This window comes from Sceloporus occidentalis, unplaced genomic scaffold (genome assembly GCF_023333645.1).
Source record: "Sceloporus occidentalis isolate IW3139 unplaced genomic scaffold, rSceOcc1.0.p SCAF_105, whole genome shotgun sequence".
NCBI lineage: Eukaryota > Metazoa > Chordata > Lepidosauria > Squamata > Phrynosomatidae > Sceloporus > Sceloporus occidentalis.
The window spans coordinates 2,131,518-2,153,699 of record NW_028317085.1 but is presented as its reverse complement, the minus strand read 5'-3'; the positions used below and the strand labels follow the sequence as shown (position 1 = coordinate 2,153,699).

General features: G+C 38.3%; 1 protein-coding gene across 1 annotated transcript; it reads right to left on the bottom strand.

The window, feature by feature from the left end:
• Positions 1 to 576: 576 nt before the first annotated feature.
• Positions 577 to 20,370, bottom strand: LOC149283394 (kynurenine 3-monooxygenase-like). Its single transcript, XM_089497624.1, has 15 exons — positions 20,323 to 20,370; positions 19,464 to 19,533; positions 18,566 to 18,663; positions 17,771 to 17,860; positions 15,165 to 15,213; positions 13,593 to 13,680; positions 12,569 to 12,734; positions 10,947 to 11,018; positions 8,638 to 8,759; positions 6,220 to 6,367; positions 5,062 to 5,119; positions 2,892 to 2,974; positions 2,710 to 2,811; positions 2,048 to 2,107; positions 577 to 789 (listed from the first exon to the last, which is right to left on the bottom strand). Exons 1-15 carry the CDS (start codon positions 20,368 to 20,370, stop codon positions 577 to 579), a joined length of 1,467 nt encoding a protein of 488 aa, XP_089353750.1.
• Positions 20,371 to 22,182: the final 1,812 nt, after the last annotated feature.

Sequence of the window (22,182 nt, the reverse complement as noted above, 5' to 3'; positions counted from 1 at the left end):
TGTTTGGTGGCTCACCAGGGAGAAAATGTGGGATTTGTCATTAAAACCATTGTTAAACATCTTGTATGTATGGTCTGTGGTACAAGATGAAGCACCCTGGGATAAGACATCATCTCTCTCTAACTTTTGTTGCATCTTGGACATGGACCATGGTGGAAGCGGCAACTAGGGGTGCTGCCTTAGGTCGGGCCTAGGGTGGCCTCAAAAGGTAACCAGCAGATGTGTTTAGCTCGGGGTCGTAAAAATCCCTGTATGCGTTTGCAAGAGGGAATTAATCATTAAAGGAACCATTCAGCTATTATATGTATTAAAGTTCATATGATGGCTAGAGTGTCTAAAAGCTGCTATTCTTTTCAGATTATATTACTTTGCTTGATGTGCATTACAAATAAATACATACTTAAACATGTCATTGCAGAGGTTTATTTGTGGCGTTACACAAGAAGCATAAACAGTGGTTTGTGACATCTTTCCCAAAAATTGACTAAAAGGAGTATAATTTGAAGTTTATACAAGACGTGATATTTATATGATCCACTGAGTTTTTGTTACATGAAAAGTCCTGAAATAGGCTACTTAATTGTCCATGGTACAGGAGGCACTTGTAACGGTGGCTGTAGGGGCCATGAAATTCAGTTTGAGCAATGATGGCAAATTGATTCCTTTGAGATGACCTGTCAGTTGACTTAAGGTTTCTTTGTTTATTCTTGCAGGTAGGTACTTTATAACCATGTATGCACTGCTTACTGATATGGTTGTGCCAAAAATTATGAGTCCTATGTTTATGACCTGAATATGGAAAATAAAAAGCATGAACATAGAACGCATTTTAAAACAGCACAAAAATCATCGGTTTATATCAGGAACTGAGAAAGGACATATCAGCAGTAAATATAAAATGGCAGGGGAAAAAAATGGCTCACAGGGATTTGCCCAGCACAGGCACCGAATCATACAGAAATCAGGCTCCCTATGAATTTACCAAGTCCTTTTTAAAGCTATTGCACACATTTGAAAGAGAGTTTATATTCTTATTTCTAACAGTACGTAAGCAAATGCATATTCACACTTATAAATGCAGAAGGGTTTTTGTATTTAATAGAGATTATTATTCAGTTGCAGTGGCAATGGAGCCCATCTCTCTAGGGGGTGACCGCTGTTGTTCAGAAATGGCTCTTCCGACTTCACGTGACCCCATGCTAACACCGAAAGATGCAGGGGAAGTAAGGGGGTGTGGGAGCGAGGGAGTATTTATGTTTGTATATGAGCATTAATGTCCATGTAAGCATGAATGTTTATGTAAAAGTGTATATGAGCATGAATGTCTATGTATAAGTGTGTGTTTACATGAATCTCTATGAAGAGCATTCATATGTCTGAGCATGAATGTGTAAGTTTGTGTGTGAGCATAGATGTGTACTGTATGTGTTTGTGTATGAGCAAATGATGTGAGATGGAGTATGTGTTAGCATGAGTATGTAAGTGTTAACACGGGTGTGTAAGTGTTTGTGTTAGCATGGATGTGTATGTGTTTTGTTTGTGTGTAAGCATAAATGTGTATATATAGTGTGAGAGGGAGCATTCAGAGTATGATTCAGTGTATGTGTAAGCATTTGATGTGTACATTTGTGTAAGTGTGTCTACGTATGTGTGCCACAGTGTATGTTGCAAGGGGCAAAGAAAGCACAGAAAGCTGTTTGGGGGTAATGATGGCACAGACAAGCCGTTTGGGGACAAATATGCCACAGACAGTGTTTGAGGGTTAGGATGGCACTCATAAGCTGCTTGGGGCAAAGGTGGCACTCACAAGCTGTTTGTGGAAAAAGGTGGCACTGTGGGACATGTGGCTTCATGATGTTTGGTGGGCCCTGGGGCAATTTTTGCACTGGGGAACTTTAATTTCTAGTTATCCCCCTGTGCAGTGGTCTCAAAGAATTGGACATCTATAGTATTCAAATGAAAACAGAAAGCAGCAGAACAAACTATGAATTGGCATATCCATTTTTTCATTTTTTTCATATTTCTATAATGTTTCATTACTTCTTACCTTACTTTGCCACTTCCAACGCTTTATAACTTCATGATATCTTATTCTACTGAATGTTACCTATTAAAATAATAAGAAAAAAAGTGCATCTAACAAGCATCTAGTTTTAAGTACACAGTGATTAGGTTACAGTCTACTAATGATAGCATCCAAAAAACCAGAGGCTCTTGAATTTCTGCATGAAAATAACCTTACTGAAAAGCGACATAAGCAACAAAATAAGTCTTATTAGGCAGCTAGCTCAGTCCATAAGGCACTACCTAAGGCATACAACTAAGAAGATAGTATACTGTTGTACTTTCTTTGTACTCTGTTACTAGGAAACCAGTGCTTTCTGAGAAGCATGGTAGCTGTCCAACAGTCATGCAGGTTTTTGGGGATATTATTTCTGAGAAACTGTGTCCTCATCGATATAGATATTCCCCACGATGAGATATGCAGGCATATATAGGACGGCTTCCCTCAGCTGCTGTACATCCAACATAGCATTGGCTATGACATCATATGCCAGCGTTGCTCTCAGAAGTATGCGCTTGGTACTGCATGCTATAGAGCAGAGATCTCCCTTGTAACCGGGCGAAAATATGCAACTTTATACTTAGTCTAGAATCCTGCTCTCTGAAGGCCTTTACAAAAAAGAAGTATAAAACGTATCTACTTACCATTGAGTACAACGGAATAAAAGTTGAAGGCATTATGGTGTTGAGAATATTATCAACATATTTTCGGAATATGAACCACTTCGAATTAACATGGGCTCGCATCTGTTTAGATATACAATGTGTTAATATACTTAAAGTAATTAATTAAAACAACATTGATTAAAACACATTCCCATGCCTACCTCCTTGTAATTGTACATGGCCAAGTCTGAAATGGCATGAGCATCCGGCACTCTTAGTCTAGAAAACTCAGGAAGGCAAATATCTACAAAAAAAATTTTTATATATTAAATGTACTTCATATATTTTTTTCCTAGATTCTACACCCCTCTCCCCTAGGGCACCACTTAAAGGTTATTAAGTGACAGATGCAAAAGGCAACTTCTTACAACCGTACATAGTTCTATGAACTATGGTATGGTATTATTGAACAGACAAGTCATAGGGACACTGGCTTTAAGCTGTACTGTAACTTTCCCAAAACCCACATGCTAAAGTTCTTTAAAGTTAATAAACCTATATCATGGGGTTCCCACATTAAAAACATTTTAGTACACTTGATGCATTATGGGGGCCTGATCATGACGCACATGTCCATTTCGGGTCACTCGCCAGACCCGCACCATTCATTTACTATGAGATTGGCAGAGTATTGTGAAGTCACACTAAGGTCAGAAGGTGAGAAGTGTGACAAGTACTTTTGGGCTTGTTTTTTGTATGTTTTTGTCATTTAATATGAAAGGTGGCCCTGATTGCTAGTTCTGCTCACTTACTCCCTTATGTCTTTTTCGTAGAAACAGGACTTGATATCGCTATTGATTTTAAGATGTTAAACAAAAAAACAAAGGGAGGCGTTGTTACATTACAAAACCTTACAGAAACATAAAATAATATATAATCCCTCTTATGACTTGTAATGCACATTTTACAATATGTGTGTAGGAACCTTTTTTAAAACCATATGTTTTGTTTATGTTATGATTGGTTGTGATTAAGTTTATAAGATGGGCTCTTATTGTAGAAAGGATGTATTGTATACTGTATGTTAGCTGCACAATTTGTATGCATACTATGCTTTATATAGATTATATCTATATCCCCAAACAATATAGAAATAGAAAGTCTGACTTTCTTACTTATCCAAGGTAAACCAAGAAGCCCAAATTTACAGACGTAAATAAAAGTCAATGTAGTAATACTAACTATACATCATATAATGGGTATCCATTATGTTTTTCACAAATAACATACCGTATTTTCCAGCGTATAAGATGACTTTTTAACCCATGAAAATCTTCTCAAAAGTCGGGGGTCGTCTTATATGCCGGGTGCTGAAACTTACCGAGCCGGACTGGAGAATCACGATTCCCCACGAAGCCCCTAAAACTGTAGCTTATCTCCAGGGGAGGGGCGAGTGGAGAAGCCGCCTCCCCTGGGCCGGTCTTCAGGGCCACGCCGAGGTAGGTGCAAGATCGTGATCTCCCCAACTAGCCCTGATCAGTGGGTGCCCGATGAGCATGGCTGGTTGGGGAGTTAACGACCTCCCTCTAACTAGCCCAACATTAGGGAGCTCGAGGTCTGGCACTTCAGACCTCGGCTTCCGTGCTCCCTAATCACTATGCGCCGGCTATTGATGCCGAGCACGGGGATGACGTCATGTCCCGGCGCTCGGCATCAATTGCCAGCGCATAGTGATGAGGAAGCAGTAAAGCAGAGGTCTGAAATCACAGACCTCATGCTCCCACAACTGGATGGAAGATAGAAGATGAGAAAGGTAAGAGATGGGGAGAAAGGGGTGTAAGTGCAGTGTATATATGTGTCTGTAAGGTCAGTGTATGTGTATGGTCAGGTGTGTGTAAGAGCAGTGTAGGTATTTGTGTGTTTGTAAGCTGGTGTGTGTGTATATATATATATATATATATATATATGTGTGTGTGTAAGGGCAGTGTATGTATGTATATGTCTGTGTATGGGCAGTGTATGTGTATGGACAGGTGTGTGTAAGGGCAGTGTATGTGTATATGTGTGTTTGTAAGCTGGTGTGTACGTGTATATGTGTGTAAAGGAAGGGGTGTGTGAGGGCAGTGTATGTCTATACATGTGTGTGTGGACAGGCATATGTTAGGGAGAGCTGACCCACCCAATCCAAGCAGGCTTTGTATACAACAACCAGCCAATCACCGGTAAGGTACATCGCTTGCCGTGATTGGCTGGTTGTTGTATACTGGGTAGAGGGGTAGTCTTATACAGCGAGTATAGCCCAAACTCTATATTTTAACTGGAAAAGTTGGGGGTCATCTTACACGCCCAGTCGTCTTATACGCCAGAAAATACGGTATTAAAAATACTTACCAAAGTTGTTGTTGTATTGCTCCATTAATTCAGAAAACAGGAGACAGTCTTCAAATCCCTGCAAAATACAGATGCGATTCAGGGTCATAATCTATCCTGAAGTTATATGAAGCCAATGAGAAAAAAATTAAATTTAACTGAAAAGAATGTGTACTACATTACTGGTACTATTTCCCAAAGACTTGTTATTAGTTATTTTTGGTATATATAGTTAAAATATACAATAATAGTAAATCATTTTCTATTTCCATTTATTTCTATTTACTATTTATATTACCTGCCTTTTCATAGTTAATATAGCTCTACAAATTATATAGGGGTTTTTGTTACTATTTATTATATACAGTGGTGAACTGATGTTTGGTGGTGAAGTCATGCACATGTAAAGTCATGCACCATATAGCTTACAGTTCCAACTTCATTAATATCTTGTTTGGGAATACAAATAATGTATCCTATATATAATAATATATTTAAAAAAAAATGTTGCTTCTGAACCTGTACAGATATGGTACTTCTGCTGGAAACTGTTCATATGTCAGGACATGAAGCATTTGTAACAGTCAACGCTGATCCTCATGGGTTAAACACAATGCAGCTTACTGGAAATCTAAGTATTGTAAGTATTGTTGCATTACACTTAAAACAATTACCTATACATTGTTCTGCAAATGCGACTTTGTGCCATTGGTGTCTGCAGGGGGGCAAGAGGAGGCCCTTGCCTCACTCTAGGAAATATTCAGAATCATTAAACAGTCTAGTAATTAAAGTGCCAACGCTCCATATTATTTTGGTGCTACCACCAATATAAGCCTCACCCAGGCTCCACCTCAACCTGCCTATGCCTCACCCATGGGGGTCTTCTGTCCTAACCCTGGAAAAATTTCTGTGGACAAACATTCTTTGGCCCAGGTCAAAATTTGCCATATGGGACACATGTCAAGCATTGGCCAAACTGGGTCTATTTTTAGTCCCAGAGGTTGTTCATGAGCTGCAAGTTTCTCTATCATAATGTGACATAGCTCTGAATTATGACAAAATAAATATACACATTGATGTATTTTGTAAGTATCTGTTCACATCTATACACATTATAGTATGTATATTAGTTTGATGCTACAGTACATTCTACTGAAATATATCAAAAGGTCAACTCACAGCATTCATTCCTTGTCCGTAGAAGGGCACAACTGCATGGGCTGCATCTCCCATTAGAACACACTTGTTTTCTACACAAAATGAAGAGCACTTTACTGAAATCAAGGCTTGTGGTGGCAGCAAAAAGAAGTCTTCCTTTAATTTATCCCTTTAAAAAACAGCAAAAATACAGCATGCATTGTAATTACATTTATTTCACAGATGATAACTGATATTGAATATATGAATGGGATTTGCAACATCAGATATTAAAATCATTTATCAAAGCGCACAATATATATAAACAGGATAATGTACATGAACAGGGCTGTCCTTAACATTGGGTAAAAAGACAGTAGCCCTGCGCGGGACTGCTTTTTTAATCCCACTCCCGCTGTTTTTTTGCCCAATCCTGCCCGCTCCCGCAATGTGGGTGTTCCACTCCCGCCAGATTTGTGGCCAATCAAGCCCACCTCCTTACCTGAACTGCAGATTTCCCGCGCAGTCCCACAAGGCTACCCTGGAGTTGCTCCCTCACAGCGTCTCTTCTCTTGCTGGGCGGAGTAAGAGAGGAGACACTGTAAGGGAACAGCGAGATGGCAGCCTTACAGGACTGCGCGGGACTACCGCGACCCGCAGGTACAGTGCCTGACCGCCTGCTCCCGCGGGACCCGCCTCCCAATGCAGTCCTCTACCCTGGGCCCACCCTTACCTTTGGTGGCTAGAGGCAAGTATGGCAACCCTAGAAGTGGGTGCTAGCATCGCAAAGAGGCAAACTGTGACCTGTTGCCGCGCAAACCTCATTGATTTTTCACCTCCCTGGGCAGGTCACTGCACCCTGCTGCCCACAAAAAAATGTAGGGCAGCCACGAGGCACTGCTGGATAGTTGCCGCAAAAATCAGGCCATGCGAAAACCAGAACTGTTCAGAGTAATGTGTGTATAATGACAGCCCCAAATACAAAGATACAAGTCACTTCATTCTGGCTTACATTCCTCCCTTACTAACTGATGTCTTATACGTACTATGTAAGGTCTGATGCAGGTAAATCTTGAAAAAAAAAAAATCTGATATTTTGCCAGTTTTTATACTTAAAAAAACTTGGGGTCAAAATGTTTCCAAATCTACAATCCGACATCACCTACATCATCACAAGTTGTTTGGATGGGTTTCGAGAAAACAGTCTCCACTCTTATCCCAAAACTTAAAAACTCTAGATGAAACCAAAATAGAGAGGTAGCCATATGGAAGAGTACCTCATGCCCACGATTAAATATAGTAGTTCCGCTTACCTGGACATTTTGTTAGAATACATGGGATCATGGACTCTATCAAATGTTAACATATATTAAGTGAACACCTGACTGCCTCTGCCATAAAGTTTAAAATGGGTCGTGGTTGGATCTTCCAACAGGACAATGATCCAAAACATCCATCAAAATTAACACAAAAATGGTTTACTGACTATAAAATCAAGGCTCTACCAGTCCTCTCACTTGAACCCCATAGAAAGCCTGTAACGTGAACTAAAGAGGAGAGTCCACCAGCACAGACCTCAATATTTGAAGGATCTGGAGAGATTCTGTATGGAGGAATGGTCTCTGATTCCTTGACATGCATTCTCCAACCTCATCAGGCATTATAGGAGAAGACTCAGAGCTGTTATCTTTGCAAAATGAGGTAGCACTGTAGTATTGACTAGGGTGTCAATAATTGTGCTACATATATACATACATTTAACAATTTATTTTATAAAAAAATGCTACAAATAAGTTGCTGTGCCACATACCAAAACACTAATTGTACCATTTTAAGCAAATAAACCTTAGCATGTTTGTTTTTTATTGTTTCCTCTGGAGCTTTAATCATATATAAAACGATACAGAGACTTTTAAGAAGTGTCTTCAGTTTCAATGGCAACAACCTACAGTACCTGTTTTTTGTGTCATGTGAAAATTAAGTGTGCCAGCAGAAAATGTGAGAAGCAATAACTAGGCTTAATAACTTTCTAATGTTGCCCTGTTGGAAAACAGTGATAAATTAAGCAGTAGGAGGAACAGGACCCTTTAGTGGCCTTACTCACTAAAGACTCATCTATTCAAAGATACATACAATCTATCCTCCTAATACCCACATTCTGCATCCTAAAAGAAAACCATATGATCTCCACATCTTTGAGATATCTACGTTATGACTTCTCCACATCACCCTTGCTACTATAAAATCATCCAAACCAAAGCAGTCCCTAATCTTCTAACACATTCCTCCATAATTTGCTAATCACAAGATCAGGGCCCTCTTCTCCATATGTACCAGTATGGCTTAACAAGTGTTGGCATTATTGACAATTTCCACTCTATCCCTATTTTAATAGCGCCCCAGAATCTGCTGCGACTCTATAAATTAAATGTAATGTAATATGTTCAATAATATACATACGCTCCAATTAATTCAATTGAATCTGGAAAGTAGGTCTTGAAGAAATCCAATACTTGTTCTGCCGTGGTTATCTTTTCAAACTCTTCAAATGGCATGAAGAGTGTGCATGTGAATGATTTATCCTATTGGAATAATCATAATTGAAGTGGTCAAACAGAGATTTGTAAATTAGATTTTTCATGAATAAAGACAAAATGCAACATTTCATGTTGAATATGAGGTAAATATAAAAAGAAAACAAAACAAAAATACTCTGTTTAATGAAATTTACATCCAAGAATTCATATACAGTAATTTGGTTATATTCAGTATTTTGCCTAGTTACTGTATATGGTGTTTAAATAGCGTCTCTTGAAAGACAATATAATTGAAACCATGACCTTTATTATGCAACCAAAGTTATAACCATAAATAACAAAATAGTGTACTTTTATTCCTTTGTTCTTATCTATGTTGGCATCATGTATATTCCCTATACATTATTTACATATATTGTATAACCATTTAACACATTATGCTTCACAACTGCATATTACTATATGATTAGGGCTGCTGATGAGGCCATCCACACACTAGTGGGAATAAAAGTTCTGCATTATTTTTTTCATTGTTTTATTTTGTTTTTTAGGTTTTTGTAATTGGGTTTTTCTGCATATAATGCATTTGTGTTTGGTCACCATTTTCTGGGAGGCTTTTGTGTGCGAAATGCGTTAAGCATTTGGCTATTGTATATATATTTGTGTACCATCCTTCTATCACTGCTGATTATTTATTTGTTGATGTTTTAATGAAGGACTAAAGACCTAAATAAAGTGAGTTTTTGCTTTCAAATGATTACACCAGCCTCATTTATACATTAAACAGTATCGCTTGTCATCGATTTTGTGTGAATTTGGTAATTTTCATATCACTCATTTCACAATAGACGGCAAGACAACACGACAAAATGCATCAAAATAAACAACCATAATAAAAAAAGCAATGAACTCTAAATACATGAAAATTATGAGAACTATTTACACGGTACATATATCATGTATGTTTCAAATGATTAAAAGGAAAGTCTTAGGAAAATATTTGTTTTTAAAATAAAATGTTGCAGACAGTACTATAGATTAATTAGAACTGGGTTTGTTTTCAATGCATTTTGATAATGCACATTTTGGGTTCACGGTTGCAATCATGTGATGTTTTGTTAAAACGCCATAAGTTGATTCTTTCTGGGAATGCTAACAAAGTCCTGCTTGTGCTAATGAAGTTCCTTTCTCCACAGACCTTAATTAGTTAAATGGTCCTTCTGGGTTATTAAGACTGGGATATTCTATTGCTAACTACAGGGCAGTGCTGTGTGTGTGTTTGTCTAGATGATTGAGCCAAGGCAACACACCTCAACACATACAAAAAAACATTGTATAGCTGTAACAAAACATTTTATTTTTATAAAAATGTTGGTGAAACAGAAAAAGTGATTATGATTATGTATAAAAAGAAAAAAACGGGGTGGACAACCCCTTAACAGGAACTTCATTAATGTATATGTTATAGCAAGATAAGGCAAAGGGGGAAAAAAAACAAAGAATGGCTTAAGTATTATGAAGTATTTATGAAGTAGAACATCCTAAACAGCAAAGGGAATTAGCAGGCAGATCAAGCAGATACCTATGGCCTCTAAGAGGCCTGTTACAACATAAGGGGTAGATATCCGAACAAGTGTGACACATATTTCACTTAAGATATACCAGTGGTTAAATTTATGGTTATAATTATTATTTCTATTAGCTGCATCGAAGATCAATTAGGGTCCCAAAATCCTATAGACACCCTGTCCAATTGTTGTCTAGTCTGTATATACAACAGGGGTTATTTCCAGGGGAAGGCTGGTATCACTTAGCCCACTTTGTGTTCTATATCCAACTACCCAGGTATGTTAGTTAGGATGTAAATCCTGCTTAAATATGGATCAATCCAGTGGCTGTATGTGGGATTTCAAAGACCCCCATAAAGTCTGGCAGCAGCCCACTAGCTACAAACTAGGGCAATTGCTCTCGCTCTGTTTCATTTGTTTGGTTCTTGTGTTCTCAACAAAGGAGCCTGTTGACTACAACGGGTTTAGCATTAAATGAGTACCTTTTCTTTATTGTTCCACAAATGGATTGAACATATTCTTTTGGATTAACAGAAGCATGAGCATGTGATAATAATTTCACAAAGCTAATGACTAATAAAAAGAGTTGGCCAGCATTGCACAACATATAGACATTTTCATAAAAACAATTATATTTTCTTAAATCAAGAATAAATTTGCATACCAAATTGGGAAGGGCGATCATCATAAATGTGTTCCTCGGCCAGATATGCAGATAGTTTTTTTCCATTGCAAACTTAAAGAAAAATAAGAAGAATATGACTTATATATATAAATATGTAATGTTATGTAATATATGTGTGTGTAATATATATATAAATATATAAAAAATAAATATATACCGTATTTGCTCGATTATAAGACAAGGTTTTTTTCAGAGCAAATGCTCTGAAAAATACCCCTCGTCTTCTAATCGGGGTCGTCTTCTAATCAGACCTCAAATAGAGGTCTGATTATGAGACTAAGATCCAGATCCCTCGCACCGCTGCAGGGGACCTGGATCCTCCTGTCTCACCCCCCACACACACTTACCGGTGCTTCCTGCTGTATTGCCGGGGCAGCGGGTTGACGTCTACGCGATCCGCATAGACAACGTCCGCTGCAGCTGGAAGGAGGTGTGGCTAGCAGCGGGGGTTGTCTGCGTCCGTCGTGGATACCTTCCCCGACTGTCAGAGATCAGCACCGGTGCGGGGAACTCTGATCTCTGACAGCCGGGGAAGGTATCCGCGACGGACGCAGACAAACCCCCGCTGCCAACTCCACCTCCTTCCGGCTGCAGCGGAAGGAGACGTCAACCCGCTGCCCCGGCAATACAGCAGGAAATTGGAAGCACCGGTAAGTGTGTGTTAAAGGGGCATTTAATAGAGCACTCTGCCTCCTGAAATGCCTTATACCTCCCTATATGCCACTCTGCCCCATAATATGCCTTTTAACCCCCTAAATGCCAGAGTGGCATATAGGGGTATCAGGCATTTCTGGAGGCAGAGTGCTCTATACAATGCCTTTTAACTCCCTTAATACCACTCTGCCTCCTGGAATGCCTTATACCTCCCTATATGCCACTCTGCCCCATAATATGCATTTTAACCCCCTAAATGCCAGAATGGGATATAGGGGTATAAGGCATTTCTGGAGGCAGAGTGGCACATAGGGGGTCAAAAGGCATACCATGGGGCACAGTGGCATATAGAGGGTTAAAAGGCATATCATGGGCCGCAGTGCCATATTGGTGTGGCAAGCCTGGGGGCAGATGTGCGTAACTGGGGGACAGGTTGGAAAATACAAGGAAATAAAAACAAAAAAAATATTTTTCTCAATCATAGCTTTTATTTAAAAAAAATAGTTTACATGATTTAACATTTACTGGTAAAACTTTTTTCCTTTAGGGTCGTCTTATATTCAGGCTTTTTCTTTTTTTCCTAAGTTAATATTCAGATTTTGGGGGTCGTCTTATAATCAGGGTCGTCTTATAATCGAGCAAATACGGTATATATGTTTTTTCCCCAGAAATCCCATGGTGCTGCCACAACCACAAGGATTTCTGGGTCAACAATGATCATATATATAAGTGCTGAATGCTTCCACTTATGAAGAAGAAATGACAGCAGTGTACACGCCAATGTAAATTTCAAAAGTCGAGTAATAGATAAACTTCCCCTCTACATCTTTACTTTTTCCTATCTGTGGCATTTTGAATTAATACTTTTGTAATTCTACAATAATTTCCATAATATTCTTATATTTTAAAGTATAAAAAATTGAGGGAACTTTTTATTTGCATCTTACCTCACCACTCTTTGGTGGAATTGTCAATTCCTTATAACCATGAGGAATATACACATGGCTATAATTGAACCGTGGCCGCCTCATGAATTGCTTTCGGACAACAGAAAAGGCTCCATCGCACCCCACAATTAATTTTGATTTTATATGAATCTCTTCTCCTGTTTTCCTGACGAAAAATGTGTAGACAAGTTTAAGTGTGATTGCAATGAAAGGCCTTGTGTCTATAAAACAATACAGTTTTATTATGCTATCAAGTCAAATTCCTATAAATATGGCCCACAACACATTACGTTATTTCTTTCTTTAGAGACATGTTCAGCTTTTTGTAAAAACAAGAATTTAAAATATGTAGCTTATTTAGCATTTCTAAATGCCCAGACCCCCATATAAAATATTTGCCTTTTTTACATAAACCTATATCACTCTTAAGAAACAATAAGTGGAGGGGCGGCATGATGGAGCTACAAAAGCAGCCAGATGGGGGACGGAGGGCTCCATAATAAAGAAGATCAGCCGTTGGGAGTGCACTAGATTTAGGTTTCAGGGGTCTTAGATGGGAGGATGTTTCACATGGAACACTAGCGCAAGTTTTGGTAGGACTGTGGTGGGGCATACAGACCTGGAGTGTGATAATGTGAGATATTTCTGGAAAGATGGCATTCATTTGAACAAGATAGACACAGATATTTGGCTACTAGATATTAGGCCGGGAGAGGAAAAAGCACAGTTATGGAGGAGCTGGACAATGTAATGGGCTCCAACCCCTTTGTTTCTTTCATGTGGATAAACAAAATAAGCAAAATAAGCAATGCATGGTCAGGGAAAGGCTGGCCAATGGGAAGGGGGCAGATACAATATATTTTAAATAGTTAAAAAAATAAAAAGTAAAACAAAATTTTAGAAAATTGCTGTCCCCCAACGCAAAGTTTTAAGGAAACATTATTGTGTAGTGGGTGAGTTTATTGTGTAGTGGGTGAGGGTATGTTTGAAATACATTCCTAAGTAAGTAAAAAAGTTTGCTTACCCAACAAACGTCATTGTTCCAGAATCAACATTGCAGTTGGTTAACTTCTGTTCAAAGTGCAACGTGACATTAGAATATTTTTCTGCAGCTAGGAATAAATATTGTAAAATTATATTTATAGATTTGAAATGCAGATAAAAGTTACGAACAAAAATATATAGTGGGAATCTGGTAAACACTTGCAAAAGCTCAGCACAATTGACCAGAATGTGAAAAGAAAAACATGTAAGACCATTAGAACGTCACTTATGCATTTGCATGCTATAAATACATTGGTGTACTAAAAATAGGTTGTCTGTGTACCTAAAGTTACAATACACAGACTTTAACATAAGGTAATATTAATATTGGAATACAATATTTACTATGTAAAAATGTCATGTACCTATCACATGTTATCACACATAATATCACATACTAATTTCTAATGTGTCTGAGTTATTTTTTTAGATGCAGTATTCGTAAATGACTTAGACTACACAGTTATGTTAAAATGTACCACTTATTTATTTTTTGGTGCATGGAATTTAGGTTTAAAGTAACAAGTAAGTCAATCTTGTCCATGCACACCTTTAGTGGTAAGTGTAGCCCCCAGTGTCTCCTTACATATCATGGCATAATAGGCGATCTGCAACAGCCAAGCAGCAAATGGCAATCAGGAGGGAGAATAAGAATTAAGTATAAACAGCTAGGCTCAGTACAGCAATGTCTTTGACTACAGTCAGAGTTTTCAATCGCTTGGTAAGGTCCCCATTAGAAGGTTCCGCATCAGCTATCTGTTTAAGTGTGAAGTGCTGCAAAAAGAAGTTGAGATGGGGGCTCCAAGGCGGAAGTGAAGCTTTAGCAGGATAATGTTCTCCAAGATACACAGATGTTCAAGGGAGACAGCGCCACCCCACACTGTTTTTACGCAATAAACAGGGTGGTGATGCAGACTAACTGGTAACATGGGCATGCAAGAATGGAATCGGTCCAGCAAGACAGAGACACGAAGCTAAGGCCATAGTGTCTGTGCACAGGGATCAGCCGGAGTCTGCCTTCATCTGGGGCTGGTTTGCCAATCGGTAGCAGTCCTGGCCGTAGTTTCAGAATGTCTGTACGCCCAGCCTGTCAGAAATCCTGGGGCAGGTATCCAAAGGATTGTGTAATCACTGGGGTATCTCTGTGGGGCTAATGTTTCCATACAAGTCACACTCTGCTGAGTCACAGATGCCCAGCCTCTTGTTTCTGTGCCTCAGCTACTTGGCCTTCTTAGCCCTCCAGAAGGCTGTGATGCTACCTGTGCATGGGCTGCCACGCCCCTGCCTTCTGGGGTAACAATTTTTGTAAATGCCTCTCACCTTTTTCTCTTGTTAGGGCTGAATGTATTGTGAGGAGGAAGTGCCTTCTTGGCTAATATCACAGTACTGCTCCCCATATTCCCACTTACTGAACAGACAACAGCTGCTGCGACCATGCATTTTTTTTTAAAGTATTCTTTATTAAAAGAAAAAATTCAACAGTGAAAAAAGTATTAAACGATATCAGGAAAAAAAATAAAGAAAACATAGGTACAACATAGATAAAACTTACCATTTAGTAGTTCCTTGTTTAAATTGGCTCTGTCGACTGATAGAATGTACTAAAATGGAAAATAAACATATAATATGTTTGATTGGGTGATCATTTATATGATCTTAACTAAATTTTATTTTTTTTATGTTTTTATTTAAAACATACAGGTAATATTGTTCACAAATTGTTCGAATGCATTGCTGTTCTAGTTCAAGAAGAAGTCATCCGTCATCATCTTATGCAGGCATTAAGCCCCTCTGGTTGGAACTTTAGATAGTCTTATATTCAGTTTTAAGGCTTAGACCTTCCATTTTTTGGTCCAGTTTTTTAAATCCAGTTTGCTGTCCCTATTACAATAGTTTTCCTGCAGCAGTATCCCACTCAAAATTTTTCTTTGGTATAAAACTTGATTATTTATGACCAGCAGAAATTGAATTTCTGAGGATTTCCAATACTTGGCAATGGTTATTTTAGTGAGTCAATAAAAGGTGATGGTGTCTTGATAACCAAGCAAGGTGATTTAATTAGCCTTATGCCAGTTTTGTGACAGGACCACCATATATGTAAATACTCCTTATCTACTAGTCCACAGCATTGTACATCTTTGCCATTCTTGTTGAGACTAGGTACCATATATTTGCAACTTTGTACTGGGTTTAGACGGTGTGTGAACTTATTAACTCATTGAATGGACCTAATCCAATCTAAATTAGATATTGGAAAGTTATCCATTTCCCATCCCCTAGAAGCAGTGAAGTTAAGGGTGTTCTCGTAGCTACTAATGAATTGTAGACAATTCGCATTTATGACTGGTTAAATAACTGAAAATAAATGCATTTTCTTGGTCTGGATAAACACCAAGTGTTTATCGAGAAGGGGTTTTACCCTTACGTAGCTATAGTACTGTTTATTAAAAGATAAGAATTCCTGTTGGAGTTGACCGAATGATTTGAAACCGAATGCACCCCAGAGGAATAATCCCATTGTAGTCCCATGCTTTAAGGCATAGGTCATCAATGATATAGTCTTATATATCTACAGAAAAGGAAATCAAAGATCTTACCTAGAATATTATTTCCTTTCTTTAAATTGTACCAAAAACCCCATGAGACTCTCCATTATAAGTGATCTTTCATGCCTCTGTTTGTTAAACCTATTGCTAACTGACCATAGAGGAGGAATCAGAACTTTGAATGAATATTAATATTATCCTATGAATATTAGGTATGTGATACCTAATTTCCCTAACCATATAAAGTTACACATTGTTAACCAGCTACTTGGGACTTTCAAGGGTATCGTCTTGAATAGGTAACCCTATCTAAAAAGAATATAGGATTTTATCATGTTTATTCTTCCTAGCCAGGAGATTTCTGATTTTATAAGGTCTTTTAACATTTTAGGCTTAAATTAATTTATTTTATAATTTGAGAGAAATACTATATTTCTCAATTACTTGCAGGAATTCAATTAGTAAGGACTTGGGGTCAACCAATGTAATGACTATATAGACTATATAGAGGCTTATATTACTTTTGTCTCACCAGCAGGATTTCAACAGCTGCCCCTGATCTCATTAACTAAAGATTCAATAGAAAATAGATATAAAAGGGTCAATAAGGGGTGGCCTTGTCTCGTTCCATTAGAGACTTTAAACCAGTCTGATTGGATCCCCAGTTCTATTGTTCTGGTGGTTGGAACTGAATAAAGGGCCATGATAAAGGGCCATAAACTTATTCAGAAAATGCCTCCAAAGTATTACTCATAAAGTCCCATTTCACCCAGTGACAGGCTTCCTCCACATTAACACTTTTCTAATTTTACTTATGATTAACCCATTTCCTAAATATAGATATATTCTCAAATAAGAGCAATGTTTCTTAGAGAAATATGTATAATCTTTGTCTAGTGAGTGGAAAGCATACCATATATCTATTAAACCTGCCTTCTTCACCAATCTAACCAATTGGTTGGTCTGGTACTTGGTCCTTTTATCAAGGGTCACATATTTGAAGGTTTATTTATCATTGGTAATATCCACAACAGTTAAAGTCTCCTGCTACCAACATATTTCCTTGCTTAATTTTCTTCAACTTCCATACTAATACTTATAATACTAAGACATATTGATGGATTCATCATTCTTGATGAACAAACATAAGACAACTATCATAAGCAAAGTATTAAAAAATACCATAAACTACTTCCAAAGCGACCCATTGGAAGCAATCAAGTTGCTAAAGAGCAGCAAAAGAAGATCCCAGCAGCAAAACAAATAAATGTTTACATTTTTAAATGGTAGTGATACCAACAATCAATCAATGTATCATTTCAGATTTCTGTGAAATAAATTCATAGATCTACATAAAGAATGTGTTTCTATAATGACCTACTTATAAAATTACCTTAAAGCATCTATACAGTTGCTACCCATCCTGGCTTAATTGGGACAGTCCCAGCAATGGGCAGATGTCCTGACAGTCTCTTTATACATAACGTCTACTTGGGCACATCATTTTGGCATCATAATATTGCAATTCAATGTGTGCAAAGTGTGATGCAAAATCACCGAATCCAAGACTGTTAGGCTATTCTCCATTATCGAGGTTGAAAAAGGGAAATACCTGATTGTGCTTTCCATATGGAATTGAAGATTTTTTTCCAGATAATGAATGGATCATCCGTGCAACCATAGGAATGCCCTTAGCTTTAACCTGGAAACAATATATAAATATACAGCAGTCTTTGTCAATGTATACAATAATATCACTATGGACTGGTAGTATATCAGGAATAGATCTATATTTGCTTTGAGATAATTTCCTTCACCCTTCTCTAAGTCAATAAAAAAAGGTCAAAGGGGAGGATTGAAGAGGCAGGCTTTGTGCCTGAAAGGGTAGTTAAGTTATGGAGGATCAGTGTATAACCACATATTATACAGCCTACTTTTTCACCTCGTCCTGCATATCCTAGACACACCATTGACAAAATATGATGTCATACTTCAGTACCATGAATGCACACAGGAGAAACCTCAATTCTAATGAGGTTAACATGCCAACTGTCCCATATCCTTGATGACATTATTATGGGACCAGAAGGAGCCCCAGAATAATTATTATGTAATGCACACAGATACTCGTACTGACTAATTGTTGAGCTATGGATTTCAAAGGCTGTCTGTCCATTTATCTGCCTAAACACCCTCTGGACATATCCCTGCCATGGACCTTTTGTTTTATGGATTGCCTAAAACACAAGTGGCTGCTGTCATCTCTTTGATGGAGAGGTGGAGCTCGGAAGTTATTATAACGCATGCACATCTGTATGATAGGGCCCCACTAAGGCCACAACCACTCTAAATCCCACATTTGAAACATGGTTTAAAAAATTATAATAAACAGAAAATTTCAATGTACCCTGTCTTCAAGATCCACGGCTTTAAGAGCTTGTAGTCCTCGGTAAGACAGTGCTAAATTGATGCTTCGCCCACTAACAATTTTAGCAGTTCGAATATCTAATTTGAAAAATAAAACACAAAAAATATCACAACTGTAAAGCTAGCAATCAAAGCATGCCTATTTTAAAACATTGACAATACATGTTTTTTTTAAATAAGCAGCAAATTTAAAGAAAAAATGCAAAGGCCAAACTACTATGTGGTCATATAAATTCAAAAATGTACTTCCTTGTTATTGTAAAGTAATGTTGTCAATTAACCAGTCTATAAATTATTTATGTATTCATTATTTAATATAGGAAAAAAAAATTTAAGAAAAATTGCCACTTTTACCAAAATTGTTTTTGTGTGAGGCTAGAGATTATTCCACTTTCACCAAACTTAAAAAATTAAGGAGTATTATAGTAATAATAATACATTTTGGGTTGTTGTCTGAATGCCAGGATTTAACATTTAGTTAATATTACTTCAAGGTCAGCACCCTCAACTAAGAGTGGTTTGTTACAAATCCCTGTAATTATGCTTATTCTAAAAAACAGTATTGCACATAGCTAAAACTTGTAAATCAATTACAAAGCAATGGGGCTCCTAACCTGAAAAAAAATGACCATGGATTTGTACTTGTATATTAGCTTAGTTGTGTAAGAGGTCCATATGTAGCAAAGCTACAAATACAATTAAATGCCAAGTAGATAATATTATGAACACAGTATAGAAAAAATGAAGAAATCAAAATGATTGATATAATGCCATTTTTGAAATAGTCTTTGTAGAGGTTGTGTACATGATAAAATATCCATTGCATTTAATTGGCCCAGGATGCAACACTAAAATGTCACAAAGTGGTAGGTCTTTACCTTCTCTTGCTTCATAGAGGTCAACATGAAAGCCTTTCTTAGCAAATAAACATGCATTTAAACTACCAACCTGAAAACAAAAACCACAATATTAATATAATTTTTTTTTTCATGTATAGCATTCATTGATTAATCATGAAATCAAGATAAAACCATAAATCATAGGTCAAACATGTAAATGCTTGTTTGTATGTAGGAGATGAAATCATATTGTGCGACTCTATGTGGAAACAATATTCAAGCAAACCACGGTGACATAAACATACCTGAGAGCATTCTAAATAACTGACCCTGAGACTCTTTCCAATATTAACACTTCAAATCACAGTAGAATATGAAGGATTTATCATCAAACTATGTGACTCTCAGAATGTATCAGTTAATTTTGAGACCCTGAGAATAAAGTGAAAATCCTGAGTTTCAGAGATAAACCCTCAGAATCATTACAACAATCAGAGAGTTAAATGCCCAGCCATGCAGAGGTATGCAGTGTCCATAACATGGCAAGACTTATCCATGAAGTATTTTGTATGTGGCCTGCTTTCAGTGGAAATGGAATTCTACTATTCTCTCATAAAAGAAGATGCACTAATCTGCACCAAATAAAATGCATTGTACCTAAAAGTACAATCCCTTTTCATATACAACTGCAGAGATGTACTAGATCATTAAAACATTACTGTATACAATGTGTTTTCTCTACCTTTTATATTACAATTTAATTCGGGATTGTGATGAATAAGAGAAACTACACTAACAACAGCCCTTATATACAAATGCTTATTTTTGAGAAACAAAAGCAAAAGTGTAGTATTAAATCTTTCAAATATATCATATTTGTAGTCTATAGTTCACTTACCAAACCCCCTCCAACAATGGTTAGATTTTGCTTGCCCGCTTTATCCATGCTTTGAAGAATACAAACTTCTCTCACCAAACTAACAAACTAACACATCAGGAGCTGTGCCTAAAGGGTTATAAGACTCACAAACTTACTGACACAGCATGGAGTAAAGTCTATGTGTGCTTTTGAACACAAACAGGGAGGAGCGTAAAAAGCATCTGATTTCTGGTGGTGAATTGTGTGTTTGGTGGACTTGTGTACAACTCCACATTGTATTCTACTGACACACAAAATAAAGCCTTGGGAAGATAGTATTGTGGGTTAAAACATTTACTCGACTTTAGATCACTTTCTTTTGGATTATTTTCTTATCTCTGATGACAAGTTGCTGATTTGAAAGATGAGATGGTGATAAGATTCCCAAGGACAGTCACCTTTTTAAAGAAAAATCAATGCCCGCAAGGTGAAGAGTCAGGTATACACGTACACACTGTACAGCATAAGTTATTATAGCTCAGTAGGTAACAGCGTGGTACTTTCTTATCTTTCTAGAAATACTTTCTAGTCAAATACTCTGGTCCTTTATGGAATTAATTATGCTTGTTTAATATGAAAGTATCAACATTGTCCTGTCCAGCTCACCACAGTCTTGAAAGTGTTCACCATAGAGCCCAGCCATCCACTAGTCAACAATTGCCTCAGCGGTTTTGGGTTTTTAGGCAGAATGCCACCCTCTAATCTTTTAGAGTAAGGGCCGTAGCGAGGGTGAGTCAGCTGCGAGGGGGCGCACAGCCACCCGATCAGCAGCTGCAGCCTTCAGGACTGGTTGGGGAGATCACGGATCTCCCTAACCAGCCCAACATTTAGGAAACCGTGTAAATGCATGGGCACTCTGGGCAGTTACCCAGGGGCCCAGCGTTCTAGGGGCCCCGTGGTGAATTACATTGCTGCCAGCAATGTGATTCACCATGAAGCGTCTATATAGGGAGGGGCGATCAGAGAGGCCACCTCCCCTGGGGCGTAGAGGTAGCTGCACGATTGTGCTGTCCCCAACCAGCCCTGCTCATCGGGCGCCCTGTGGGCATTGCGCTGTTCTGGGTATGAGGTGTCCGATGAGCAGGGCTGGTTGGGGAGATCACAATCCCCCTCTCACCAGCCTAATATTAGGGTAGCGGCTAGTTCCTACCCAGTAGAAGGACTCTGGTGATGTCAGCAGACCATGTGACTGTTTGGTCACATGGTACAAAGAACTACAGGAAGATGAAGAAGCAGCAGCGCGGGACGTGCAAATGGGCTGTGCTGGGCTGCTGTTTCTTTTTCAATAACGTGGGATGTGAGGATGAAGTTTTAACAGAACTCCTGAAAATACAGAATATTATGGAGGCAGAAGGAAACGTGAATCTGAGAAATAATTCACAGTGAGTCTCTCTCTCTCTTTCTCTGTGCCAGTGATTGTGTCTCTCTCTGTGCCAGTGATTGTGTCTCTCTCTGTGCCAGTGAGTGTCTGTCTCTCTCTGTGCCAGTGTCTGTCTCTCTCTGTGCCAGTGTCTGTCTCTCTCTGTGCCAGTGAGTGTGTCTCTCTCTCTCTGTGCCAGTGAGTGTGTGTCTCTCTCTCTGTGCCAGTGAGTGTGTGTCTCTCTCTCTGTGCCAGTGTGTGTCTCTCTCTCTCTCTCTGTGCCAGTGAGTGTCTGTCTCTCTCTGTGCCAGTGAGTGTCTGTCTCTCTCTCTCTCTCTCTGTGCCAGTGAGTGTCTCTGTCTCTCTCTGTGCCAGTGAGTGTCTGTCTTTCTCTCTCTCTCTCTCTCTCTCTCTCTGTGCCAGTGAGTGTCTCTGTCTCTCTCTGTGCCAGTGAGTGTCTCTGTCTCTCTCTGTGCCAG

Coding starts and splice junctions, on each gene's coding strand:
- LOC149283394 (XM_089497624.1), bottom strand. CDS start 20,370: ATGGATAAAGCGGGCAAGCAAAATCTAACCATTGTTGGAGGGGGTTTG. Junction 11,019..12,568: donor TTCCACCAAAGAGTGGTGAG/GTAAGATGCAAA, acceptor TTTTTCTTTAAG/TTTGCAATGGAAAAAAACTA. Junction 2,108..2,709: donor TTATTCCGTTGTACTCAATG/GTAAGTAGATAC, acceptor TTATTTTAATAG/GTAACATTCAGTAGAATAAG.